Source organism: Scatophagus argus, chromosome 18, assembly GCF_020382885.2.
Source record: "Scatophagus argus isolate fScaArg1 chromosome 18, fScaArg1.pri, whole genome shotgun sequence".
Classification (NCBI taxonomy): Eukaryota; Metazoa; Chordata; class Actinopteri; family Scatophagidae; genus Scatophagus; species Scatophagus argus.
The window spans coordinates 14551999-14576743 of record NC_058510.1 but is presented as its reverse complement, the minus strand read 5'-3'; the positions used below and the strand labels follow the sequence as shown (position 1 = coordinate 14576743).

The window sequence follows — 24745 nt, the reverse complement described above, 5'->3', positions numbered from 1 at the left end:
GGTTACTTGTTACCCCTTCAGTGAATGCTACAAAGGAGGCAGCTGTGAGCCTTTTTGTATAAGAACACTGTGGCATTCCTGTGAAACAACATGCATTTTCAAGAACTTCAGGCCATTCTCACTTCAGATGTTTGAGTGAGCTGAAACAATGAGCTAACTTGCTTTGTGACCTGTAATTTAGGATCACTAGTATGTTGCAGTGCATCATATCTGACCATCATTTATGATATAATACAAATAAAAACACAAAATGCATGCCTGCTGTGCAAAATGACAGCATAATGAGAAAACATTAATAATATTGTGCCATGTATATTATAATAATGATATAATGTGTCAGCCGGTTTACTCACCAGTGAGGGTGTGAACCAGTTCAGACGTCTCTACCTCATACAGGTTGGCAGCACGATCCCAGGAAGCTGTCACCACCTGGCGGCCTCCCACCAACCAATCAGCTGCAATGACCACACCCTGGTGGCTCTTCAGAGTTGCTGTAGCGACCCGGACGGTTGGAACCTCAAAAGGGCCCTCGCCATCCACCTCCCCTTCTTCTCTGTCTGATGAGTCCTGATCGTCATCACATGGAGCCTATGGGTGTACAAAGAAGGACACACATTAGTCCAGCCTGTGCACGCCGATGCCTGCAGTGACACATCTGGTTTAGGTGTGACTGATTTGCCATAAAGAGCAAAGTGACCTTAGATTTGTAAACATACTTAATGTGCACTGAGTTGGTAAATGTAATAATAATAAATACACCTCTCACAACTCACACACTCAACAGCAAGAGCTACTCACACTGACATCTGGTGGTGGCTGGGGGGCAGGAAGCTGCACCATGTAGCGCCAGATGTGAGCTGTCTGGTCCCCAGAGGCTGTGGAAACGTAAGTACACATCAACAGACACGCATCACGTTTGAGTCTACACAAAACTAACTGCTGGATACAACAGAGGCAGGCAGAAGATAGAAGGCTAACAGTCATTAAGAGAGCAAACATGCTGAATATTAAATGTAGCTAATTCACCAAAACAAACAAATACATTCAAATACACACCTGTGAGGGCCATCTGCTCTGTGGGGTGGAACTTGATGGAGTTGACTGTGGGTGAGAGAACAATGATATGAGACATATGTTACACTGAGTATTCTTACTGTCAAACAAGGCAAGTAGGCAACAGTACCGGTCGGTATATGTGTTAAGACATTAAGCGGTCAGTGTTGATTAAAAACAGAAATGACAGACATAGTTTGCTGTACATATTATGGCCATTATAACCATTTAAGAACATTGATCTAATTACCAGACACATTATAAGATAATCCTTTATTAGTCCCACAGTGGAGAAATTCACATATTATTAATACCAACAAATTTTAATTCAAGTATACCAAGTAGGAATGCTGTATAGACTAATTTAATCATGCATTTTGAAATGTCCACATGGCTGTAGACAAACAAAGTTAGTTAAGTTTCTTGGTAATAATTACCTGATCCTGCATGGCCAGCATACCTCAGCAGACATTTTCCAGTCTCTATACTCCACAGCAGAGCTGAGTGATCTGTGTGGGGACAGCAAGGCCAAGACCAAGGTATCAACAGTTTAGCAAAAGTAGGTTTAAAATGACAACGTTCAGATATGAAATTAAGCAGCTCTGTTGCACAGTTAAAAACTAATCTATGTTTAGTACAAGCAAGTTTATTGATGTAAACCAAAAACCTGTCTAACCACCAGAAACATGTGGTGGCAAAAAAAGGAGCTAAACTAAACTGAGGTTTAAATGTAATCTTTCTTAATTTTAAACTAGTTTTAAAGTTTAAAGTCAAACCATGCTTTAATCAGATTTAAAAATGAACCCCTGTTGGTGCAACTCAGCCTTAATGTACCTGCAGAGGCAGTGCCCAGGACCACTGGCTGAGTACGGGTGACGCTGAGATCCCAGATCCCATCCCGGTGGCCCATGTACTCCTTGAGCAGCTGACACAGAGCCCTGGAGCCTGTGGTAGCTTTAAAACTGGACACAATCTGAACAGGGAGGGAAGAGAGGAGAACATGATGGTGAAGAAACATGAGCTTTTCTCCCAGTGCTGAATCAGTCACAGTGTTGCCTAAATTAAAGGCCACTTCACATTAACGTAACTACAGGTGCACCAGTACAGAGTCTTAAGAACTGATGGGAATGCTGATTACTTTAAATACCAGTATATGTATGACCCAGCTTATGAGCACTCCTGCCTCACCATGTGGCTGACTATGACACAGTAATACAAAGGAATGTATCCATTTGGTTTATAGACTAAAAGGACCTACCAGAAGCTTTTCACTTTTTCACACATATGACACAGTTTATTGTTGGTCTCTGTTAAAACAGACACACAGATAAGGCGCAGGGGTTAGGCCTTTACTTCCTGGTATCATGAAGCTGACTCACTTAATTACACTAACTTAACAACAGAGCTCAGATCAAAACAAATGACCAACAAACCATCCCAATCCTGACAGAGATTTACAACTGTAAGTTTACAACTAAGTGAGAAGTCATAAAGAGCAATCGAGGTACTTAATTATGGCCAAAACATACATTTTTTTTCTTCAAAATGATGGATTCACTATAGGTTTAAAAGAAACAGAAATAGATTACTAGACTAATGAATAATAAATACAGCTGCATATTAATTGTGCATTTCAACATTATCAGCCATTCATTTCTCTTCCCATACCATTCCTCTACCAGCCTATCAGTATTTTTTCTCTCTGTTCTGGCTGTATGAAAGCCTTTCTTTATTTTCAACAGCTTGTATCACATATTTATAATAGTTAGTTCAGAAATAGTTAGTTAGTCCCTCTTGATGCAATGGTCAGATGTCCCAATACTTTTATCTATATAGTGTAAGTGTGGTCAGGTTGAGGTGGCAGCAGGTAGAGGAAGGTATTGCCAACATCCCTCTCCTCAACAATGTCTTCCACCTCCTCTTGGGTGATTCTGGGGTGATCCCAGGACAGGTAAGTATTTTTCCTGATTTCAAGGTCTACTTCAGGGTCACCTCCTAGCTGGACGATGCCACCTCAGCTCCTTCCTTTCAACATGAAGGAGCAGTGGCTCTACTTCGAGATCTCTCCAGAGTTCCTCACCCTCTCTCTATAAGATTTTAAGGATCGTAGCCACCCTATGGAAAAAAACTCACTTTAGCTGTTTGTGCTCAGGGTCTTGAAAATTCTGAAGACACTTGAGCATCCTCACTTGGGGCAGCAGCTCAGTCCCAAATGGTGCAATCCAGCATTTTCCAGCAGAGATTTGCAGGTGCATGCCGAATTCATGGACTGATCAAGCCAACAGAACCGCGTCATCTGAGGTCCTCAAACAAGACACTTCCCTTTCTCCAACGGTTGGGGAAAGGTAGTAATTTGAGATCTTGTCCAAGAATATCACACAATTGGTGAAAGAGCAACCCTGACGAACCCAAGATGACTGAAAATGCTGAACATATTTCAACAGGTCTATATAATAACTCTTAAAGCCTTTGCATTGTTTAATATGTAAAGAATTGTTTCTACAGCTTTTTATTGTATTCTACTTGGGTCATTATATTGTCTATGTTTTTATTACTTACTATTATGTCTATGTGTCACTGGAGTGTTAATATCAAGTTCATCTGTGCGCTGATACAAGTGGTGCACCTCTAAAAATATCTACTGCTCTAGTTACACATGGCCTTTGGTCACTGCAGACTTCCAAATGAACTAATTTAAGGGTGAATTGTAGTTTCAACAGTCACAGAGCACTCATAACCAGCACTAAGCATGCTGCTCCAAGCAGACGGCTGACCACAGCAGTAAGCTTAGATCAGTGGTAGTCATTAGACGCAGCAGCGAAGCATCTGGTTCCCTTTGAGTCAGACTGTGTTAATGTATGCTCTCATTCTGTCCACTGTGTTTCCATTCACATCACAGTACAACACAGTCTTATTTGTTTCATGTCATTGAAACACAATGAGCAGTGTGCATCAGGAAGAACAGCCCATTCCAGACAAGGTATACTGAGGATGTAGTTAGTGCAAGTCATTAGTTTAAAGTCCCGTCAGTCCTAACAAAATTAGTTTTTGGTCGTTTTTCTTAGCCGACTGGTAGGTTAGCTGTATATTATATAGCAGCTAGTTCTGTCAGGTTAATCTAAAAAGTCTTCCCTTGATCCTGTGCATCCTCTTTTCTAACATTCAGATCAGAAGAGGATTATGTCCCACTCTCTTCTAGCTCAGACTTTGGCTGCATTCCGATTGTTTCTTTGCTTTAAAGAAATGCAATGTCGAGGGACGCTTTATAAGTAGACTGGAAAACAAGAGAATGGGGTAGAGAATTCCATAGACATGTTTGAATGCAAGAGTTCTCATCTAACTCAAGAAAGCAAATGACCACATTTCCGTACATGCTGAATCAGTCCAACTAAACTTGAGCATTTTCTGACTCCTCATAAATTTGACTTAAAAACAGTTTGACTTTTATAAATGCACACCAGTTATTTGTTTTGACATTTTGACAACTGACTGATGGAAAGGGAGTCAAGTGGTCGCCAAAGTAACTGAAGTTCTATTGACAGATGTATTGTAAAGAAAAGGTTAACTAGCATGGCTTCCAAAAGGACAGTGTATTCATAGAAGAAACAAGTTTATTTGTGTTTACAAATGCAGCCGTTCACCCACATGAATTGCGACAGGGTGCAGAGCAGAGAAGAGATGAGGAGTCAAGGTCAGACTGTAGTTAAAAACAGACTCAGCCCACAGCTGTACCCCATAATGCTTAGTGACAAAGAGAGCATTCGGGAAGTTACCCATGAATCTCCTCCCCACAACTCCCATGTGGCCACACTGAAGTTGCGAGGTCCACCTATTTTGCCGTGGAAAGTGTACAAGCGCTACATCGATGAAAGATTAAAAAGGAAAAAGTAAAAGGAGATGTCATTTTGTGATTAACAAATAATCAAATTTCCTTAAACCCTGTAGGTCCAAAAATATTTATATAATGGCATGTCAAAAACATCAGACAGTCTGTTTACCCACTCCTTACATATCATGAACTCAGATGAAGAGAAAAAGGCTTCCATCCCCTTCGTCATCCACAAAGGGGCTTTGCCATTATCATCAGCCTTAATCCCTTAAATAATCCCAAATAATCTCACAGATGATGAATCTAATGAGCTCGATAGAACAGGCTAACAAGGTGGGCACGACGTACCTTGCTGGTGGAGGCTTTGTAGGTCGTCTTCAGCTTCTGTGACAGTTGACTGGTGCTGTGGCTGGCTGTGTTACGGAGAGACAAAGAACACTACATGACATTCAGCATCGAGTGACTAACTCATTTGCTGCGATCACTGCTGCACTAATGGCCTAATAAAATGTTATGGCAGTTGTGCACACCTCAACGTTAGACAGCTTCTAGTGTTTCAAACTATTAGTTGCCAGTACTATCCGGGAGGCTGCTCATGACTTTTGAAAACCGGCGCCATGTGTCATACAATCAGTTTTATCATAATAGTTTTCCAATTAAATTTCCAAAGAAGCAGAGGCATAGGTCAACAGGACTGAGACAGTTTATGCAGGAAACAGTGTACCTTTTGTTTTAAGAGCTCCTTTGGTCGGGTCTCCTCCTTCAATAGCCTGCCCATCTCCGGTCAGACGCTCATTCAGAGAGTCGATTTCCCGGCGTACTGTAATGTTAGCACAGGGACGGCCCATCAGAAAGCAAACACTGGTTAGTCAATCAACACCTGAAGATCAATACAGTAAGGTATGTCCCCAAGAATTCTAAATAAATCCAATTTGTACTTTCTATCAGTTACTCACATTCAATGTTTTCAATGTAGAGATTTTCAAACTCGCGCTCAATCTGGCCAAAAAGGTCAAGGAGATTGTTCCGTAAGGACAGGGGCAGCTTGGAGTCCTTGACAGACAAACAAGAAAAGATCTGTGCTTGAATAAATGTGATGACAAGGTGACAAAAAAGGCCTAAAAAGTAGGAATCAGGCTGTTGTAGGGGGTTTATTCCATCTATCAGAATCAGAATCAGAACTCCTTTATTTATCCTCGAGGGGAAATTCTTTCCAGAAATCCAGATCCTTGAAGACCGTTTCAAAAGATGTTCAAACAGTAAAACAAGCTAATATAAAAGGATGTTGGGTGACTCATAAAATACACACCACTTAAACAAATCAAAAGCAACACACTTATCTCCTGTCAAACACAGCCTTTGTGTTTACTTGATTTAATCAGCCAACACTTTTCCTTTGTATGAAAGCTGTACTATACTATAACTATATTTTAGGCTACATAACTAAAACTATACAACAGCCAGCGTCCCAACTAGTCATACTCATTTCAACTAACTTACCTCCATGTTGGACTCACAGAAGGATGGCATTATGAGCTGACCACCAGTCTACACCAGACTAGCGTAAAAAGCTGCCATGAAAACAATGGATTCAAAAGGCTGCGTTTGACAGCTCACCTTAAGAGCTGCTGCTTATTTCTCTAGCCATCTGAAAACAAATACTTGACTGTCACTCTCTCTTCTGGCACACATTCAAAATCACCAATTTGCTGAAGTGTTGTTAACTGTCTGAACATTCTGTCGGTGAAACATGTCTACACACTTTGTAAATTAGCAAATAACCGGCAGCCCTTATGAATCTTAAGCTGCTTAGTTGTGACACTAAAACCAGCAGCGTACTCTGACTAATAATGACAGCATTGAAAGTGTGGAAGAAAAAGCATTCTGTGTGTTACATATGCGTTTATAAAGCTGCCTGTGTGTGTGGAACTAGTGCCGTGGGGGGGGGCAGACTAGGTACATAAACAGAGCCGGCATGTCTTGGCAATAGACAAAAAGGCCTGGTGAAAAGACTAATCAGACCTGCACAAGCGGCCCATATTAAAACTTGATGAGACAACAGGTCAGTGCAAACTGAGCTCTAGTTTTGGTGGTTGATAATTCAAGGACATTGTCAGGCAGAGAAAGTAAATTTTAACAGACTTCCATGGGCAAAACAAACCCAGGGCAACACTGACAAAACCATGCATCACATTATTTGAGACTGCATACTTTGGTCAGAAAATGTGGATCATGAAGAAGACAGACAATCACAATCTCGCCTGACAGAAATACATAGAGACCTTATAAAACACCTGGCAGTCTTTCAGTTTGAGATCACTAAAGTCACTTTAAGCCCACACCCAAAAGTTGACAACCAGGACGTTCTTGATCAAACAGAAAATAAGCTTTTATTATCTCAGCAGCTTGATGGTTTACAACTGCACTGTATCAGGAAATGCCTGCTCACATAAAGACTTATGGTGTCCTCTTTCTCGAAGAGATAAATCAACTGCTCTAATTTAAATAGGCTGTTTGGAGCTAATTAATCATTAACCTAACACCTATGATCACAGTAGGTTCCTTTGTTTTAACAAAACGAATTCAGTAAGCAAAATGCACATCCACACCAGGCAGTTCATGGAGGCTGAGTGAATATGAAATTTAAACCATATTATGACTCTGACAACGGCCAGTTTAATCCAAAGTAAAACACTGCATTTATCTAAAAAAGCAGATTCTGCCTCTAGGAGAAACTATGTCTCATAAACACACTGTAGCATGGACCTGGAGATGTTGCAACACTATGTTAAAAAAGCAATGCTGCTCAACCGGCTGGTACTGAATTCTCATGACTGACAAAAAGCAGCGTCACACTACAACAAAATGACAATCTAAATGCTAATTTGGAAAGAGTAACTATTTTGTATGATTTTTTTAAGCACATCCACAAGAACAACACAGTGGGTAATGCCCATGTCTAAGCTCCATGTTTACACAAATGTTCGTCTGCAGCTGTCAGAGTGTTCTTGTGTCAGAGTGTGACAGACAAAGTAAAGCATGGATGTGTGTCTCCCTCACCTGTCCCTCCAGCATGTCTCCTCTCAGGATGCCTGGTGGCCTCTCCTCTGTACTGTTGGTGCGCCGGATAGATAAACTGTGAGCCTTGCGCTTCTGCTTGGGGTGACGGGCAGCTAAAGCAGAGCCGCTGCCGCTTCCGCCCTCCACAGGCATCCCTCCTACCTCGTGGGTGGCCCTGCCCCCCGCCTGCTCACCTCTTACCTTAACAGGTAAACAAAGGCCAGGCTGCTAGTTGTACAGTGGTTGGATTAGGCTGGTCTGTTGTCACCACCTGCCTGCAGGTTAAAAGGAAGTGAAGTTCAGGTTAACAACCACAGCAGGAAGTGCACAAGGTGAAAGGCAGCCTTTCCTCTGGAGACTTAAATAAATATTAATAAATATTGTTGTTGCAGTTACATTCTGGCACAACCTAAATTCCAGGCGCCATTAAAAAGTCCAGTAATTTAATGCGGTTTTGCTTAGCAGCAAAAATGTAAAATTGTAGAATTTACGAAAATGTCATTAGCAACTGGTCACCTGTTCAATAAAACCTTTCCTAGTGATAATTCGCTGTCCTGAATACCAGCCAGTGTTGTTGCAAGACGGCTGAGGGAATTGCAGGTTTAAAAAACTGAAATTAAGCGTTCTCACAATAAGCGTTTCTTGCTCGCCGAAGCCTGACAGACCTAAATTCATCTGTTATAATAAACCTGTGTTTGCCAACAGGCATTATCACAGTAAATTCACAGTATTTTAAATGGCTAAAAAAAATGACACATTTGGGGACTATGCGGGTGCGTGCTATCGTTGTGATGGCGTAGCACCGTAGTTAACGTTATTGGGCAGCTGGATGCTAGTGGTGAACAACATTTAACTAGCATCATACAGTTACAAGCTTAAGACTGAAACTACAAGTAACAAATGCACCAGAACAAACGTGAATTTAGTTAATGTGATGTTCAATAACCACCCACAGCCTATCAACGCAGTAAAAATTAAGCATAAAATTTAATTCTCGACGTTACTTTCATGACTTGTGATCCATCACCGATGTGATTCTGTAATAGCGAAACAGGAAAAACACTCACCACTGTCACTGCCACTGCCACATTAATTCATACTTGGTTAGGATGGAGGTCTAGAAAAGAAATCGGCTAACGTTACGCGCTAGCGCAAACTAGCTGCCACATAGCTTATCAGCTTCAATGCGGCAACTAACGTTTCTACAAACCACAGCCACCTCTTGGAGGTCTAGTCCCTTCCTAACTCGATATGAAAATAGATATCCCTGTCAGTTAGTAATTTTTAACATGTTGTCGGCGTATGCCTTCGACAGTGGACAGTAATGACACGTTATGGTTTCACAAGTGTCAAAATTTTAATCCAAATTTTGACACATCACGCACTCTCCTGGTGTAGTGACTTCCGCATCACATGGTTTGTGTTTGCACTTTATTATCCAATGGGCTGTCGCACAGTCACTAACGCATCCAATGACAAAACGTGACCTCAGATGATGGGAGTGAAGTTAGGTTGTTCATCAGACATCAGACTTCGGCTCTAAAATGTCGTCGTAAACAAATTCAATATACGTCAAAATACGTGATTCATCTACCTGAAATAGGCACATTGTTTCGTAAGTAACTTATAGCTTTACCGGTGTCTTTAAATGTTGTATGTGTAGCAGACAATGCATACTTATGTCCAGTTGTCAGGCCTGGGTGGTAAGGGCTGTGCTGTGCAGTGGTCTGATGGCGTGTTGATGATCGGTGTTAAGAAGAAAACACGTAGTGGATTATACTGGATCGGACAAAGAACTTACCATTTTCCATTGCATACTTGATGCTTCAGCAACGGCTAATAGTGTATTTCGATAATGCAAATACATTATATTTGCCTTGTCAGTGATTACTTGATTACATAATTAATTATATCTGCAAAATAGGCAGTTTTTTTGTTCTGTATATATGTATGTCAAAGGAAGCTCTCGGGTTGCCAGTTTTGTTAATGTGACCACTGTGCTTTAGTTTTTAATAACAATAATTGAATTATTATTAATTTTTATTTACACTTAAAGTGAGGGATGGACATTTTGGGTAAGTGCAGTACAAGAGCAAAGTCCTAAATATGGCCTTTGATTGAAAAAAACAAAAAAAAACAGCAGCATTAAAAAAGGAAGAAACAAAAAAAAGGAAAGAAAAGAAACACTCCCTCATGTTGTGGAATGCACAAAGTACGCCTGTCATTAGTGTATTGTATTGTTTTAGTAAGAGTCATTACACATTACTTATAGTTTTCATACTTAAAATACACTTTTTTGATAATGCATAAATACTTTAACATGAGGCTTCTTCTATTGCAGAATATTACCTCACACTGCTCACACAATGTTTTGTTTTTTACATTTTGTAGATCAATCAGTTAATTCCAGCAAAAGTGGTGTATCACATATCAAAATAAGTAGTTAAGTAGTACAGTCTTAAATCTCACACTAAAGCAGTATATTTGAAAACAAACCCTCTTTTCTTATATATATCTTGTATTCCTGTTAATGTTGAATTGCTCTTCCGATCCTGACTGGGTGAACTCCTCTCCGGTTTTTGCCAACTCCGCACCTTCTGTCCTTTTGTGATTGGTGTTCTGTTTTGGTCAGGCGATGGTGCGGGGTGTGTGGGCGGTGCTCCGGATGGTGTCCCGCGAGGGAGCGGCTGTGCAGAAATCAAACGTACCTTGCAGAGCTGCTGTATTGTGCTCCAGACGCGTCTGCTCAGCCATCACAGCCCAGTGCAGATCTATAGCCAGGTAAGCTGGAGGGGCTCTGAAACCGCTTCAAGTCATGGTTTGGGATTAAAGACAGCAAAGCCACAGATAAGCCTACTGAACATAAGATGAGTAATGGTGGGTGTCTGTGCTATTGATAGCCGAGCTGTAGTGAAGCCTGTCCCATATGGAAAGATAGCAGGTTCGCTTCACTTCGGTATTTATCAACTAAATCAAGCTGCACTTTTGTAAGTTTGGTAGCCATAAGATATAAGTTACGGTATCAGCTGTTATACTTAATCGTGGAATATTTTGTTAAAGACATATTGGCAGTAGTGAAAATAATTTAGTTTATGTCCCTCACTAAGCATTATATACCAGCTTCTCAAAGGTATTATTTGCTCCTTTTCTATGTTGTACATTTGATATATTTGGTTTTTGGACAGAGAAAACCAGCAATTTAGAGACGTCTTGGACCTTATTAAAACAGTAAGAAATATATTCAGGGGAAGCACAGCACTAAATATGTTGTATGTTGAGTGTGGAAAAAACAAAGGTCCTTTTACTAGATATTTGGAGACTTTTCAGTCGCGTTTTCCTCAGCAATTGGAGTTTGCTCACCATCAACCAAAGCTGATAAGCAGGAGCATGTCTGGTTAAATTCTCACCTACTTTGTTCAGAATCTCACATTAAAAGTGCCTAACTGTTGTCTGCTCCTCGTCCTGTGTACCGCAGTGAGGCGAGACACCTGCGGTCAGCCGTCAGAATGCCTGAGATAACCACAGACCACCTGGACGAGAAGCAGGTGCAGCTCCTGTCCGAGATGTGCATCCTCATCGACGAGAACGACCGCAAGATTGGAGCGGACACCAAGAAAAACTGTCACCTCAACTCCAACATCGACAAAGGTACCTGTCTGCCATGTTTCCCCTTTAGTGCCTATCCTTTTTATTTCAGATCTGTACTCACACGATTGTTTGTTTGACCAGGTTTATTACACAGAGCTTTCAGCGTCTTCATTTTCAACAGTGAAGAGAAGCTGCTCCTGCAACAGAGGTCTGACGCCAAAATCACTTTTCCAGGTCACTGACGAAACTCTAAAGCTCCCACTTTCACCACTATTCAAAATACTACCGTGATGTGTAGCATAAGAAGACGACCAAGCACTATTAGTTGGCATGTGTTTCACCACCCTCTGTGTGTGTGTGTGTATACAGGCTGTTTCACAAACACATGCTGCAGTCATCCTTTACACACACAGAGTGAGCTGGAGGAGAAAGATGCCATTGGAGTGAGGAGAGCTGCTCAGAGGAGACTCAAAGCTGAACTTGGTATCCCCATGGAACAGGTACACGCGCACACGCACACACAGAGTAGTGTCTGTGTGTGCGTGTTTGTAGAAGTCCTGGCTTCTGCGTTTCTTGTAAGAGGATTATTGAGCACTGTGCGAAATCTTTGCTTGCATCTGATCTCCTCCGCCTTCGTGTCGCTCCTCAGGTGACACCAGATGAAATGACGTACCTGACAAGGATCCACTACAAAGCCCAGTCAGACGGTGTGTGGGGAGAACATGAGATTGACTACATCCTCTTCATGCAGAAGGTAGCGCTGGAATGCCTGTCGGACTGGGAGTTTAGTTACATCAGGATATGTGCTGTTATCTGGCCCTAGTTTGTGCCACCACATTCCTGTCACAGAGCTAAATAAACACACGGCACCCTTTGACTCAACTGAAAAAAAGCATGGATGCAGATCATTTAGTGCTGCCATGTTTGTTTGGGTTTTTTTTTTTTTCAGATTTGGAAACAGATGAGACTGTTCTTTTTTTTTTTTGATTAGTTTGATCCTCCAGATTAGTAGTAACTGTTGTTAATCAGTTTCCTGAAATTTTTAAAGATTGACAGTAAGATGGTAATTTGGAAGATGGTAATAGAAATTATTTTCTTTAAAAAAAACTGTATATTTAACCTTTTTTTAAATGACCATTGGGCAACACTGGAGACAATCTGTAAAAACTGACATTAATACCAATTTGATAAGGCAATTTTATGAGCTAATAGTGGCTTATTTACACAGCCAGCAGATCCGGAGTTACCTTATCATTCATTTGGAGTTAGCGTTTGTGTGATGAATTGAAGTTCAGCATTCACTCTCTTTTTGCTCTATTTATGGTTTCTACCAAGTTTCAAATGAAATAGCAATAGTCTGTGACTTGAATGTAACGATGATGCAGAAGATTCGTGCTCTGGGTCTGTACTGTCCGCTGTGTATGCAGCTGTGGTTATTGTCAGTCCGATGACTCATTAGTGTACAAAACGTCTGCTACCTCATTCGCATGGAGAACAAAAAGAGCTTTTTAGCTACAATCAACAGCTACAGCCGATAACTCCCGTATATTTGCAGGGTATATTTATTTCAGTTGATAAAGCGATCTGACTGACACTTGTTTACATTCTAAATTAATTCACAATTGAACGCTTGGGAAATGAGATGTGATAAGGCAGTAAACATTGGACATGGTTTGGTACAATTAAAAGGCTTTCTGTTGTTAGTGTAAATAAACATTAATGCACTTGAGTATCATTATATTTTTATACCATGGTCCTTGAAAACATTAAATTTTACCTCATGTGTTACCTGCAGTGTTTCAATCTGTCTTCAGCCAGTTGTGTCCAAAGTAACAATTCCAACTGGGACAGGAAGTAAACACAAACAACACAGGCCTGTACATACCATATTGCCAGTTTCTCACCAGTACACAGCCCTGCTTCTGTATCATCATTAGTCCTCGTAGTGGTAGATGGCACTTGACTGGAGAGCTGCAACAAAGTGTCCATTAATTGGTTAGTAGATCAAAAGAAAACAACTTGCCAGCTGTTTGATAATTAATTAATCATTTTAGCCATTTTTGGAGCAAAAATGTCATCCATTTTGGGGTTCTAACTTCTTAAATGTAGGGACTTGCTGCTTTTCTTTTCAGTGAATATTGAACAAAGAGACTTTTGGTTTCTTGGTTGGACAAAAGCAAGTGAAGATGTCACTTTGGGTTCTGAGAAACTGATGAGCTTTTTTCACCATTTTTTGACAGTGTAGAGACTATACTAATTATATTAATAATAATCATTTGTTGCTGTTGTTATGTTTTTAAACCTAACATCAAGGGCAATAACTCTGTCTTCCTTACATCTCTCCAAAGGACGTGGATTTGAATCCAGACCCCAACGAGATCAAAAGCCACTGCTATGTGAGCAAGGAGGAGCTGAAGGAGAAGTTAGAGAAGGCCAAGAACAAGGAACTGGAGATCACACCCTGGTTCAGCCTCATCGCAGAGACCTTCCTCTTCACGTGGTGGGACAACCTGCAGAACCTCAAGCAGTTCATGGATCACAACAACATCCACCGCATGTAACCGCAAAATAGGATCAGGCTCTACCTCCAGCCATTTCAAATCTTTGGTTGTACTTGCCTGACACACAGGCACAGCAAGCTGAGCTGCTAGAGACCCTGACTCTCTGATGTTGAATAATAAGCACCACTAGCTGCTTTTGTAAAAGTAGTATTAAATGTAGGACGTCTCCACCCCAAGAGGAAGCAGTCCTACAGTAGTCTTGCTTAACATGGGGGGGGTGATGAGGTTTACAGTAGGATTGTAGCTCTGAAGTGCATTCATCTACACAAGAGATGTGATGCATGTAGGGCTGGAAGGATGACTCTCAGTATTCAAAACCACATACCACATTTGACTGAATTTACAGACCGAACTTAAGTAAGGACATGTAACATTTAATCAGGTAGAAAAATACTTCATGCGTGTTGTCATTGACGGCTAAGTGAAGCAAATAGCCTATTTTGTAACGCTTAAAGTGCCTAAGTACAGGTCATTAGGTCGAGGTGAATAGCATCTGAAAATACTGATGTCAGTACACCCACCGTCAGTCCTACTGTATGCTGTTGACAATGATTTCAGTAAACAAGTACCTTCTGTGTACCATTTTCCACAAAACGTTTTGATTGTAGTGATTGGAAAATGATGTCTCTATTTTGTACTGAAGGACAAAAAGTGTTGTTAAATCAAAAATGTACCAAAAAAAAAAAAAAAACTGGGAGTGTTGGTAATAGTAAGGTGGATATAATGATGAAACGGGTGAAGGCATCAGTGGTTATTTGAAACATGTTTATGGATATCCTAAATAATGTCTAGTTTCAACAAGAGTTCAACGCATCAACTTACTGAGTGATTATTTGGTCAAATGGATGGCAGCAGGTGGCAGCAAAAACCTGCAAAAGCCAAAGGTTGAAAGCTCAGCATATTTTAACTACGCAGTGTTAACAGTCTTGTACAACTTGCAACTATCCAACAGTACTTAGACATTTTAACTTTGGTTCAGAGTCACAACACCTAATACCTGACACAAACAAGTGACCTCAGCTTTGGCCATCTCATGTACAAAGGGCTGTAAAATGGCTTTAAAGGTGTTAAATAAATTGTTAAACTCTAAAATTAAAAATAAAATTGTATTTAATTAGATGTTCTTTATTGGCTTTTCTGCATGCTAACACCAAGGTACATTACATATTCCTGTTAGAGCACTAAAGATAGTACACAACATGACACAAGTTTGATAGCTTTTTGTTGTATAACCATGTAAAAGCAGTACTTAACAGATGACATACTAGTAGTAAATATTCATAGATTTCAATAAACAGGGCTGTATGTAGATATATGAAGCTCATATATAGTAACATATGAGACCAGTTTACTCACCAGAGATGAAACCGAGACTAAATAAAAGCCATTGACCATTTCATTGAACAAATTACTTCCTTGTTGGTCCTTACCGAGGGAACAACCTCATGTCTTTGCTAATCTATGTTGAAGGCCAAGCAACCAGAGGTAATTGCCACAATTGGCAATGCCAAATAGTGAGAGCACTTTGTAGATTCATGCTTTAACAAAAATACAAAAAGCTCTGGGGGTTACATGGGTTCACAAAAGACACAGTTTGGCATTACATGACATTATTATAGCAGAGTGCATAGGAGAGCATAACTAAACATTTATACAAGTGCACGCTCCATGTGCCAAAGCAGCAGCAGCTACAAAGTTACAAGACTACGGTTACATAACTGTGCTGCAGCTATTTCTCTGAGCCTGTAAACATCATGCATGTTATAAACTACATACTCCTATGATGCATTAAAAAAAATAAGAATCTGTCATAAGAATGTTGTTTTTCATTAGGTATAGAGTTTCAGTAAGTACTACAGAAAGAACACGAGCTGTTGAGCCTTGAAGCTTGAGCCGTTCATCGGTTTTAGAGTGCCACTTCCTGCCCATAGACTTATTCTTTCAAAATAATGGAATGACTGTTATCTTTTTGAAATTGTAGTGAATAACAAAAAAATAAAAAAAATAAAAAAATAACACACTTGGAATTTAATATCTAATAACAGTTGGGTCTATGTTGGCACTGTATTGCTTATGTTTGGTGTATGGTGGGTGTGAGTGTGTGTCTTTGGCTAAGGTGATGAAATAAAAGAGTTAAAAAGTGTAGGAAGGACATTTGCCCTAATTGCATGATGAGATGAAGCGGTGATCTGCTTTTTGTCTGCAGAAGATGAGACTGGTCTGTGTCTGGTTTCCTCCTTGCACCATCAGATGGCCCCTGAAGGGTTTGGTGCAGGATTGGTGGAGTTCGGTGGACTCAGCTTCATGGTATTAAAAAAGTCCACCAGCTGAACTGGTACCTCTGCCAACACACTCTTTGCCAGCGCTTCTCGGGGAGCCTGAAGTTCAAAAGGTGGAGTTAAACAAAACGTGCAAATCGATGAAGAGAAAAACTAATGTACATTAATGTACGGAGGGATCATGTGATCATTATCACCAGATTTAATTGCATGAAGCAGAATGAGTGAATGAGCAGCAGCAGGAAAAATCAGGGAGATAAGGACAGTTAAAAAGGAAAATTCCACCCTTTTTTGCTTTTTAGTTATAGTTGCTTCTACCTTTCAGGCAGAGTGAGCAATAAGAGTGACAGCAACGGTAGTTACTGCAGTAATGCGGTTTCCTCATTTCCTCTTAGTTTTATTTAGCTTCAAAATGATTCACTGTGAAAATGAGCTCAAAATTCACCTGCTCATGTAGTAGTGGACCAATGGCTGACTATAGCACACTACCAATACTGCACAAAAAAAAGCCAGTTTGACTGTTTAGCAATTGACCACCATTTTGTTTACAAACCAGCCAAACAACCTATGTTTGGATTGTGTGATTAGGATAAAGCCAGTGACTCACACCAGACCCTGAGATTACGGCTAATACTGAAAATACCATGTTGTTATTGTAGCTGGGCTGAAAGTATCTCAACAGCAGGTGCATTTGGCTTGATAGCAGTTTGTGTCATACACAACAAAACAATAAAATAAACCTACAACTTTAGTGATGGAGTTTCCCTTAACTGTGACTGCAGCAATGATGAATTTTTAGTAGCAGAGTTGGAAAAGTCTGAGGAAGTCGGGGAAAAAAAAGGATAGCAATGACTACATGTGATGATTCATGCAGCAAACTAGTGAGTAATTCATACAGCTCAAGCAAAGGCTAGGATGGTGGTGGGGTTTATGGCTGAAATAGTTTGGATACTCCTAGGAAGGACTGGGATCGTGGGGAGGCTTCAGTTTGAATGAATTGAAGAAGGAGGCCAGTTGCTGAGGTAACTCGGCCAATACACTTTGGGCAAGGGCCTGGCTGGGTGCCTGAAAAGAGATAAATACACAAGGCTCACAAGTAAGCTAAGCAAAGTGACATCTCTGTCGAGGGGCTGGGAATCCCTGGGTCTGGGCATCTATACTGACATTGGATGGGGACGCTCTTCTACTATATGTGCATTTGTAACTTTGAAGTTAGTTAAAATAAAATTAAAACAAGTGACTGCTGAGGAAAAAAAGCTTGAAATAGATGCAGTTTTCACAGCAATGAGGTGCCTTATAAAATCAACTGAAATCACAGCAATCGGCATTCACATACCTTATACAGAGCAACGAGTAACAGAAAGCTCTGTAATGTTTTTACTGTGACTTACATTTTTAAACTGTCTGAATGGGACAAACTGGACGATGTCTCGCATGGCGAGCTCGCCAGTTTGAGACCGCAGAAATCCATTGTCTCCATCCAGGAATTCCATGGCACTGAAGTCCGCGTCCCCTACTCCAACAATGATGATGGACATGGGCAGACGGGAGGCGTTGACGATGGCACTGCGTGTCTCATCCATGTCCGTGATCACTCCGTCAGTGATGATGAGGAGGACAAAGTATTGCTTCAGAAAGACAGGCATAACGGAAATAGTAAATCAATGATCAAATGGCTGTCTGCAAGTTCTGACTTGCTTTGTACACTGTAGTCTGACATGATCGATGTGTGCTTGAGTGGTATCAGCTGCATTATCAGATTTCAAATCAAATCACAATGTATTTGTTTGCCTTCTCCAGTTCATCCATCCATCCATTTTCTATACCGCTTATCCGTCAGGGTCGTGGGGGAGCTGGAGCCCATCCCAGCTGACTACGGGCGAGAGGCGGGGTACACCCTGGACTGGTCGCCAGTCAATCGCAGGGCCAACACACAAAGACAAACAACCACACACTCTCACACTCACACCTAGGGGCAATTTAGAGTAGCCAATTAACCTAATATGCATGTTTTTGGTATTGTGGGAGGAAGCCGGAGAACCCGGAGAAAACCCACGCAGGCACAGGGAGAACATGCAAACTCCACATAGAAGGGCCCAGACCGGGATTCGAACCTGGAACCCTCTTGCTATGAGGCGACAGTGCTAACCACTGCACCACCGTGCCGCCCTTCTCCAGTTCATTTAAGCATCATTCAGAACTGGCTGCTGCGAATGGATGTTATTCACCTGCACTTCCAGCAATGAGTCACATGTAATGCAAGGTGAGTCACACCACTACTGTGACTATTATGATGGTTCATACAACTCTGTCATTACTTGCCCACTAAGAAGTTAATTATATCTGAAACCAAAGGATAGATCAAAATATATATATATATATATAGCTATTGAGCGTATAACTGCAACGTAGTACCTCTCCTGGGTAACTCTGAGCCTGGTGGCTGAAAATAGCTTTAACAGGCAATTAGGGTGTCAAGCTATTATTAAATTATGCTGGCCAATTGAGAATACTGCATAAAGAATCAGGACATGAATACTGACAAGCTTCCTGCATCCTGCCCAGTGTGGCACAACCAAGCATTAACTGCAAGTTGTGCAACAGTGTCAGTGCAATGAAAATGACTACTGAACATTTGCACAATATTGATGAACTACAAACGCCTTCCTTTGTAGTAAAATGATGGTTGGGGAACTACTTGATCTGTTGAACAGGAAGAGTCTGTGATTTTGGCTGTGAGAACCTTCAGTCATATTACTAGTGATGGCTGAACAGATACTCACTGATGCAGTGGTCTGCTGGAGGGCTTGCTTAGCAAAGCAGGCCACATGGTTGATGATAGGTGAGAAGTTGGTGGGGCCAAAGAGTTTGATCTGGGGCAGACATATCCTGTAGGCTTCAACCACACCTTCAACACCTATGCACAAGCACAGACAAACACAACATACAATCTGTTTCAACCTGTCAGATAATCCCCCGAAACTCACTTAAGATACAGTGATTTGTAAACATACCAGCACAAAATGGATTTGCTGGGTTGAAATTGAGAGGAAACTCATGGGAAACCTATTAAACAAAAGACAGTTTCATCAGATATGTGCTGATCTGAGCTGTTGGGTCTTTTATATGACATGAATTTAAACTCCACGCAAACGACAGTCTTACTTTTTGGACACACGTAAATACAAGTCCTACCTGCCATGTGGGAGGAATCTGAGCACCAAAGCCAAACGCAGGAAACATCTTGTCACTACACAGAAGACACAAACAACATTAGGACATAAGAGACAGAATTTTTTTTTAATTTAAATGCTAAGCATTCCAGCCATAGCATTGCCGGTAAATTCATCAATCACGTTTGCAGTTGGATTGGTGTTATATTCATACATGCTTCTGTCATTAGTTAGAAAAAGTTTTAGATACAACTAACAGGGAATGTTGGTAATGAGGTATTTCTTCAAAAATTTGGAAAACTGGCACTAATTCTCACCTATATTAATACTGTATGTGAAGTTTTGAATGTACTAGACTGTGTTTTATGTGTCATATGTACCTGTCATAGTCCTGGACAACATTGCCCACGGACCAGATAGCAGAGAGGTACTCATTAACGCCTTGAGGACTAATGAAATGCAGAGACTGAGGAGACTTGGGATTCCCATTGGAGCCTGTGAAGTCAATGGCCACCTGCCAAAACATTCAGGGAGCCAACAGACATGCAGGTAATGCATGAAAATGACAGCTGCACATGTCATTAGCCTTATTAGTGACCCAATAATACAAATGAACAAACACAGGTGTTAATAAAGAAGCTAAAACTTACAGTGAAGTTGATTTGAGAACCTCCCATAATATAATCCAGGAAGGTAAACTCCTTCACCACCTAAAAGAGATTAATAAAGAACATGGTATCTCGGATCTGTGCTGCTACTGCAGGAGTAATCACAAAAGTAAACACACACACGACAAACAAACAAACAAAAAAAACAAGCACTGCACCTGGCATAGCTTCACGCTCACAACACCAGAGTTCTTGTAGCCCTTCTTCTTTTGTTTCTTTTTACTATTGATGCACTCAAACTCTGCCTGAAAACAAAATAAAACAGTATGGTTGTCAGTACCAGAGAAATAAAGCAGTGTGCAGGAACAGCCTCCAAACAGCTTCAATCTGAATTATCCAAACAGTCTGAACCTGGCTGACGCTGTTCGGACAATTCTGTGGGTTTTTATATGCAACCAAAAAACACACAGACACACACTCATACCGGAGATGTTCGTGATGCGTCTTTGAGGCGCGTCATTGTGGTCTCAAAGAGTCCAATAAGATCATGCGAGCCATCGTTGTCATAGTCGTAACACTCAACCTGGAAGCAAGTAAAAGCACATAATTTACATCAAAGATGTTGCAAGCCAATAAACCGTGAAATCTTTCACACAGACAACACAAGCACATCAAAAAGGACCAGTTCACTAGAAGCAGATTCCAAAAATTTGGGACAAATAAAACCAAGGCCAGATACCACAGCTGTCAGTGAGAGAAGGTTTTGTGCAATTTGAGTGAACTGATCCTCTAAGTTTACTGAAATAATGTAGGTGTAGAAAGCAGAAGAAGCAAAAGCCATGCAAAAGTGAGATTTAAAACACAACTCTTTGTAATACAAGTGTCTTAGACGCTGACACTTAAATGACCAATAGAAGAGTATGTGTAGTTTCAGACTAATGTGTTTTTAAGGCAGGATTGAGTTGGATGGAGGAAACTTGGAGATCCTGCTGAGATGGTGTTTTGTATTTTTCCCCCATCTACTCCCTTCACACACTTCACCCATTAAGTGATGGTATGATGAAAAAAGACAAACACTGTAACACACTGGGTAACTCACTTGTACTGTATGGTTGGAAACAGCTTCCTTCCTGACATGTTTGCTTCACAAGTTAAAAAAAATATATATCATCAAGATAGCACTAAATACACTGCAATTAGCTCATATGTTTTGAGATATTTCGGAGGGCCAATGCAATTTTCCTCTAAAAACTGCTTACACCTTCAAGATTGGTAGTATTAAATCATAATCACAAACATTAAACCCAAATGCAAGTGCTTGTGCAAGTGGCAGTTTAAACAGAAGATGTGTAAATAGTTAAGGTTATAAATATGAAAAAAAAAAAAAATTACAAAAAAGTACTTTTATAGGTTTCTCCATGTCTCCTCCACAGAGAGACTGCAGCGGGATCCGAAAGGGTCTCCATGTTGGATTCAAGTTGTTCTTCACCACCTGAAAGCAGAAATAATGAAAATTACAGAAGCGCTGAATACGCCATCATGAACAAATGTACACTGAATTTGATTCTTAAAATCCTCCTGAATTCACATTTAGACCCCCTTTTTGAAGTCAGAAATAATGTCAGCATGTTTTTCAAACATATTGTTTAGTCAATTAAAAAAGGAGGAAACATCTTTGGGGAAAATCTCAGAAATGTTCCTTGACAGCTGCAGGAAGACCAGAACACAGCAGTGAAATGAGAATCAAAGTAAGCAAACTAATTGCTGTATCCTGCCCATAGTTCAGATCTGCTCCAGAATTTAACAGAATCTTTCCTGGCCCTTACTACAACCTCACATCAGATTTCATAAAAAAAAAACAAAAAACAAAAAAAAAAACCAAGCCAGTAGTTTTCTCTTAATCCTGCTGATAAACCAATCAGCCATCAAAGCAGGCCAAAAAGAAAACGTCCTTGGTGGACACATGACAGTGCAGCTGTTTGGTGAGGCTTACAGAATCTACTGTTGCGTGGGTCACTTATTCCAACATTTCCACTTTGATTTTTGATTTGATGTTTTGATCAAAAAGTGTCGCCCAACACGCATGTTACTAAGTACTACATCAGAGGTTCCTCTTTTCACACAGATAGTAATGAGTGAAAGCCAAAAAAGGGAAATGTTAGATAACAGGTAAACATCAAAAACTGTTTAGTGTCGGTTTTATTAACCCACTCTGGGACCATTTAGCTGTGACAGGATACTTATATTAGTAATATTTGTAGGTGAAACTGTAGCTTCCCTTCCACAGCTGTTAGACTGCCAGGAGCAGCACTGTCATTTGAATGAGAGTGATTACCTCTGTCCTGTGAGCCAGCTGCCACCCAGTTTCTGTCTGCTTATAGAATTCCAGGTAAGGGTCGGACTTCCCAAAGAAATCCTGTGTATGAATGTAATAAATAAATAATAATGCACCTGATTATCAAGAGATAAACGACAGAATTTCAGATTTCAAAAAGAATCATCCATACCTTGTTATCCAGTTTCCTTGCTTCAACTTCAAAATTCACCACCCTGTTATCTTTTATTTCTTCTGCACTGATCTACAGCAGAGTAGAGAAGAAATAAATAAACAACAGAGAAAAAAAATAAAACACAAACATTTCTCTCTAACTTTCTCTGCAACTTACTGTGATGGTCCCTTTTCCTGCAGGCGAGTTGTTCTTCAACACAAGCGGGCGAGTCAGTTTTTTACTGGACACAATCTAAAACCCAGTATAAAAAGCCAAAAGTTAATGAATAAGAAGAAGATGCAAAAAAGGCAGCAGAATGCATAAGCTCATCCTGCAGAGCAACGGACAAGAGCAATGACGCAGCTTCCAGACGACAAGGCAAAACAAAAAAAAAAACAACCAAAACAATCAGGCAGAATGAACATATGGGCTCAGATTACACTGACAGAGTCTATGCAGCAACTGCTTATCAAGTATCTTCATTTTTGATCTCTAACATGGTAAAAAGGTATATTATTACACCTCAGCATGTGTTTTTTGTGAAGCATGACACTGCAAGGAAATGTGGACAAAGTGTAAAAATGGTCAAAAGTGGAGTCGTGTCGTTCCAGACGAAAGGAGGAACGTCTTACCTGTCCCAAGGTGCACTCCAGTTGCCCCAGGAAGTCATCGTCACTCAGGTCAATCGTTTTGTTGTCAATGTCATAAATCCCAAACCTCAGTTTCTGCACCATTTCAAAGTAGTAGTCGATGACAAACTTCTTTGCAAACTTTGGGTTGAGGCAATTCTGGACTTTCTCTGTGCGTTCCAGCTGTTAGGAAATGTTAGACTGCTTTGAGATCCACGAGTCTGTGAAGTAACACTGCTATAAACTTGAACAAAGGGTTAAAAAACAGCATGCACAGGCACACTTCCCCTGACAAAACAGGAAATGGACACAATGTGATTACCACTTTACACAACACTGACTTTTCCATTAGGGGGTTAACGATTAACAATGCTCTGACATTTTCTCCTGAAAAGTGACACAGCAGCCACACCGGGATAAAATGTATTATTTCTAATATCCAAAATAATTGATTTGTCAGGGCAGGAGAGGTTCCTCGCATACGTATTTTGCCTCATTTACAAATGTTATTTTGGAACTGCAAATCTACACAAAATTAAATCAATCAGAATCAATCAAGTCACTAACAGATCCGTCCTTCTCACTGACCTCATACCACTGGGAGTCAGGGCTGCTCGTTAACAGGACACACAGAGGGTCTGACTTGGAGCCGATGTCTTTGTCCAGGAGATTCTCACAGGACACAGTCAGCTCCACTTTCGTTACACACTGAGCAGCCATGTCTGAGTGGTAACGAGCTGGAAAAAAGAACACACAGAGCGGAACATTACAACGTAAACATAACGTATTTAAAAGCTTTAACTTTAAGCTTTCCCGGGGCACAAACTTGATATAATTTCATAAATAACTGGCTGTGGTGTGTGCATTGCTCAGACGCTAGTTAAGATTTGTCAGTCCGAAAAGGTGGACAAATTTAGCACCAAAATTAATATTGATGCGTGTATGGGTAAATGACATGCAAAAGAAAGAAATGTGTGTTTAGTTAGAAGAAGACAGTAACGTTAACGTTTCATACTCAATCGTACGCCAATAAATGTACACGTTAGCTAGCTTCATGCAATCACATAAAACCGTGGGGCTAAGTGGGGACTGAGTCATGGAGAATGTGAACCAATAACTTAAGCACTGCTGAAGACTAGCTGTTGGGCGGGTTACAGTAAGGGAAAGTAACTCACAACAGCTAAAGCTAACAGGCTAACTGGGCTAGTAAATATGCTAAGTTAGTAAATTTAGGAAAAGTTTCGCTGGTTTACCGCGCTAACTTCCGCACGCAATTAGGTGCCAATTTAAATTCAAACTTACTTTTGAGGTGAAAGGCAGGTTACAGGACTGACGGGAAGAAAACGCTTTGGGGATGCGAGTTGCGTTGCTCCAAACAGGGACTCAGCTGGGTGGTTTCTCCTTTTCCAATGCGAAAGCGTTGCGATGAGATCTGCGCTCTAACCTTGGAGCTCTGCCTTCCACAGCCTTCTACAT

At 40.7% G+C, this 24745-nt stretch overlaps 3 protein-coding genes across 10 annotated transcripts in view; 1 reads left to right on the top strand and 2 right to left on the bottom strand.

Annotated features, from left to right (window-relative positions):
* The window catches only part of LOC124049229 (WD repeat-containing protein 37-like), an 18441-nt gene extending 8724 nt beyond the window's left edge, over positions 1–9717 (bottom strand). Inside the window, exons 1-11 of one of the 4 annotated variants that reach the window (XM_046370582.1) lie at positions 9620–9717; positions 7943–8217; positions 5839–5935; positions 5607–5702; positions 5231–5295; positions 4827–4910; positions 1888–2026; positions 1491–1562; positions 1057–1101; positions 799–875; positions 354–588 (exon numbers count right to left, since the gene is read on the bottom strand). In XM_046370582.1, coding sequence (XP_046226538.1) covers positions 354–588; positions 799–875; positions 1057–1101; positions 1491–1562; positions 1888–2026; positions 4827–4910; positions 5231–5295; positions 5607–5702; positions 5839–5935; positions 7943–8095 — 1063 coding nt within the window. In that variant the 5' untranslated portion in view covers positions 8096–8217; positions 9620–9717. Of the gene's footprint in view, positions 1–353; positions 589–798; positions 876–1056; positions 1102–1490; positions 1563–1887; positions 2027–4826; positions 4911–5230; positions 5296–5606; positions 5703–5838; positions 5936–7942; positions 8218–9009; positions 9396–9578; positions 9598–9619 lie in introns of those variants that run through there. The other 3 variants (XM_046370584.1, XM_046370583.1, XM_046370586.1) reach the window with 3 other exon arrangements.
* idi1 (isopentenyl-diphosphate delta isomerase 1) lies at positions 9420–14686 on the top strand. Its single transcript, XM_046370587.1, has 7 exons — positions 9420–9557; positions 10575–10723; positions 11418–11590; positions 11672–11764; positions 11900–12030; positions 12180–12284; positions 13879–14686. The coding sequence occupies exons 2-7, from the start codon at positions 10578–10580 to the stop codon at positions 14089–14091; spliced, it is 861 nt and encodes a 286-aa protein (XP_046226543.1). The 5' UTR covers positions 9420–9557; positions 10575–10577; the 3' UTR covers positions 14092–14686.
* Positions 10483–24745, bottom strand: LOC124049227 (copine-3-like). 5 transcript variants are annotated; one of them, XM_046370580.1, is made up of 17 exons: positions 24572–24745; positions 23858–24006; positions 23273–23452; positions 22818–22892; positions 22659–22730; positions 22487–22567; positions 21554–21643; positions 20636–20734; positions 20370–20456; positions 20194–20253; positions 19924–20057; positions 19566–19620; positions 19385–19436; positions 19154–19287; positions 17762–17998; positions 17323–17435; positions 10483–10494 (listed from the first exon to the last, which is right to left on the bottom strand). In XM_046370580.1, the coding sequence occupies exons 2-16, from the start codon at positions 23987–23989 to the stop codon at positions 17325–17327; spliced, it is 1599 nt and encodes a 532-aa protein (XP_046226536.1). In that variant the 5' UTR covers positions 23990–24006; positions 24572–24745; the 3' UTR covers positions 10483–10494; positions 17323–17324. The 5 variants fall into 5 exon arrangements, 4 of the variants coding, with proteins under 4 accessions (XP_046226536.1, XP_046226534.1, XP_046226537.1 ...); XR_006841376.1 differs by lacking the exon at positions 10483–10494 and adding an exon at positions 16296–16469 and having other exon boundaries at positions 17267–17435; XM_046370579.1 differs by lacking the exon at positions 10483–10494 and adding an exon at positions 16296–16469.

Bases quoted from the DNA above. Each gene is read 5' to 3' on its own strand.
- LOC124049227 (XM_046370578.1), bottom strand. From the start codon at position 23,989: ATGGCTGCTCAGTGTGTAACGAAAGTGGAGCTGACTGTGTCCTGTGAG. The intron at 20,254-20,369 runs GTGCAGTGCTTG...AATCTCTTTTAG, and splicing joins TGAGCGTGAAGCTATGCCAG to GTGGTGAAGGAGTTTACCTT. The intron at 16,470-17,761 runs GTAAGTCACAGT...TTTGAACTTCAG, and splicing joins CATTCAGACAGTTTAAAAAT to GCTCCCCGAGAAGCGCTGGC.
- idi1 (XM_046370587.1), top strand. From the start codon at position 10,578: ATGGTGCGGGGTGTGTGGGCGGTGCTCCGGATGGTGTCCCGCGAGGGA. The intron at 11,765-11,899 runs GTCACTGACGAA...GTGTGTATACAG, and splicing joins CGCCAAAATCACTTTTCCAG to GCTGTTTCACAAACACATGC. The intron at 12,031-12,179 runs GTACACGCGCAC...GTCGCTCCTCAG, and splicing joins TTGGTATCCCCATGGAACAG to GTGACACCAGATGAAATGAC.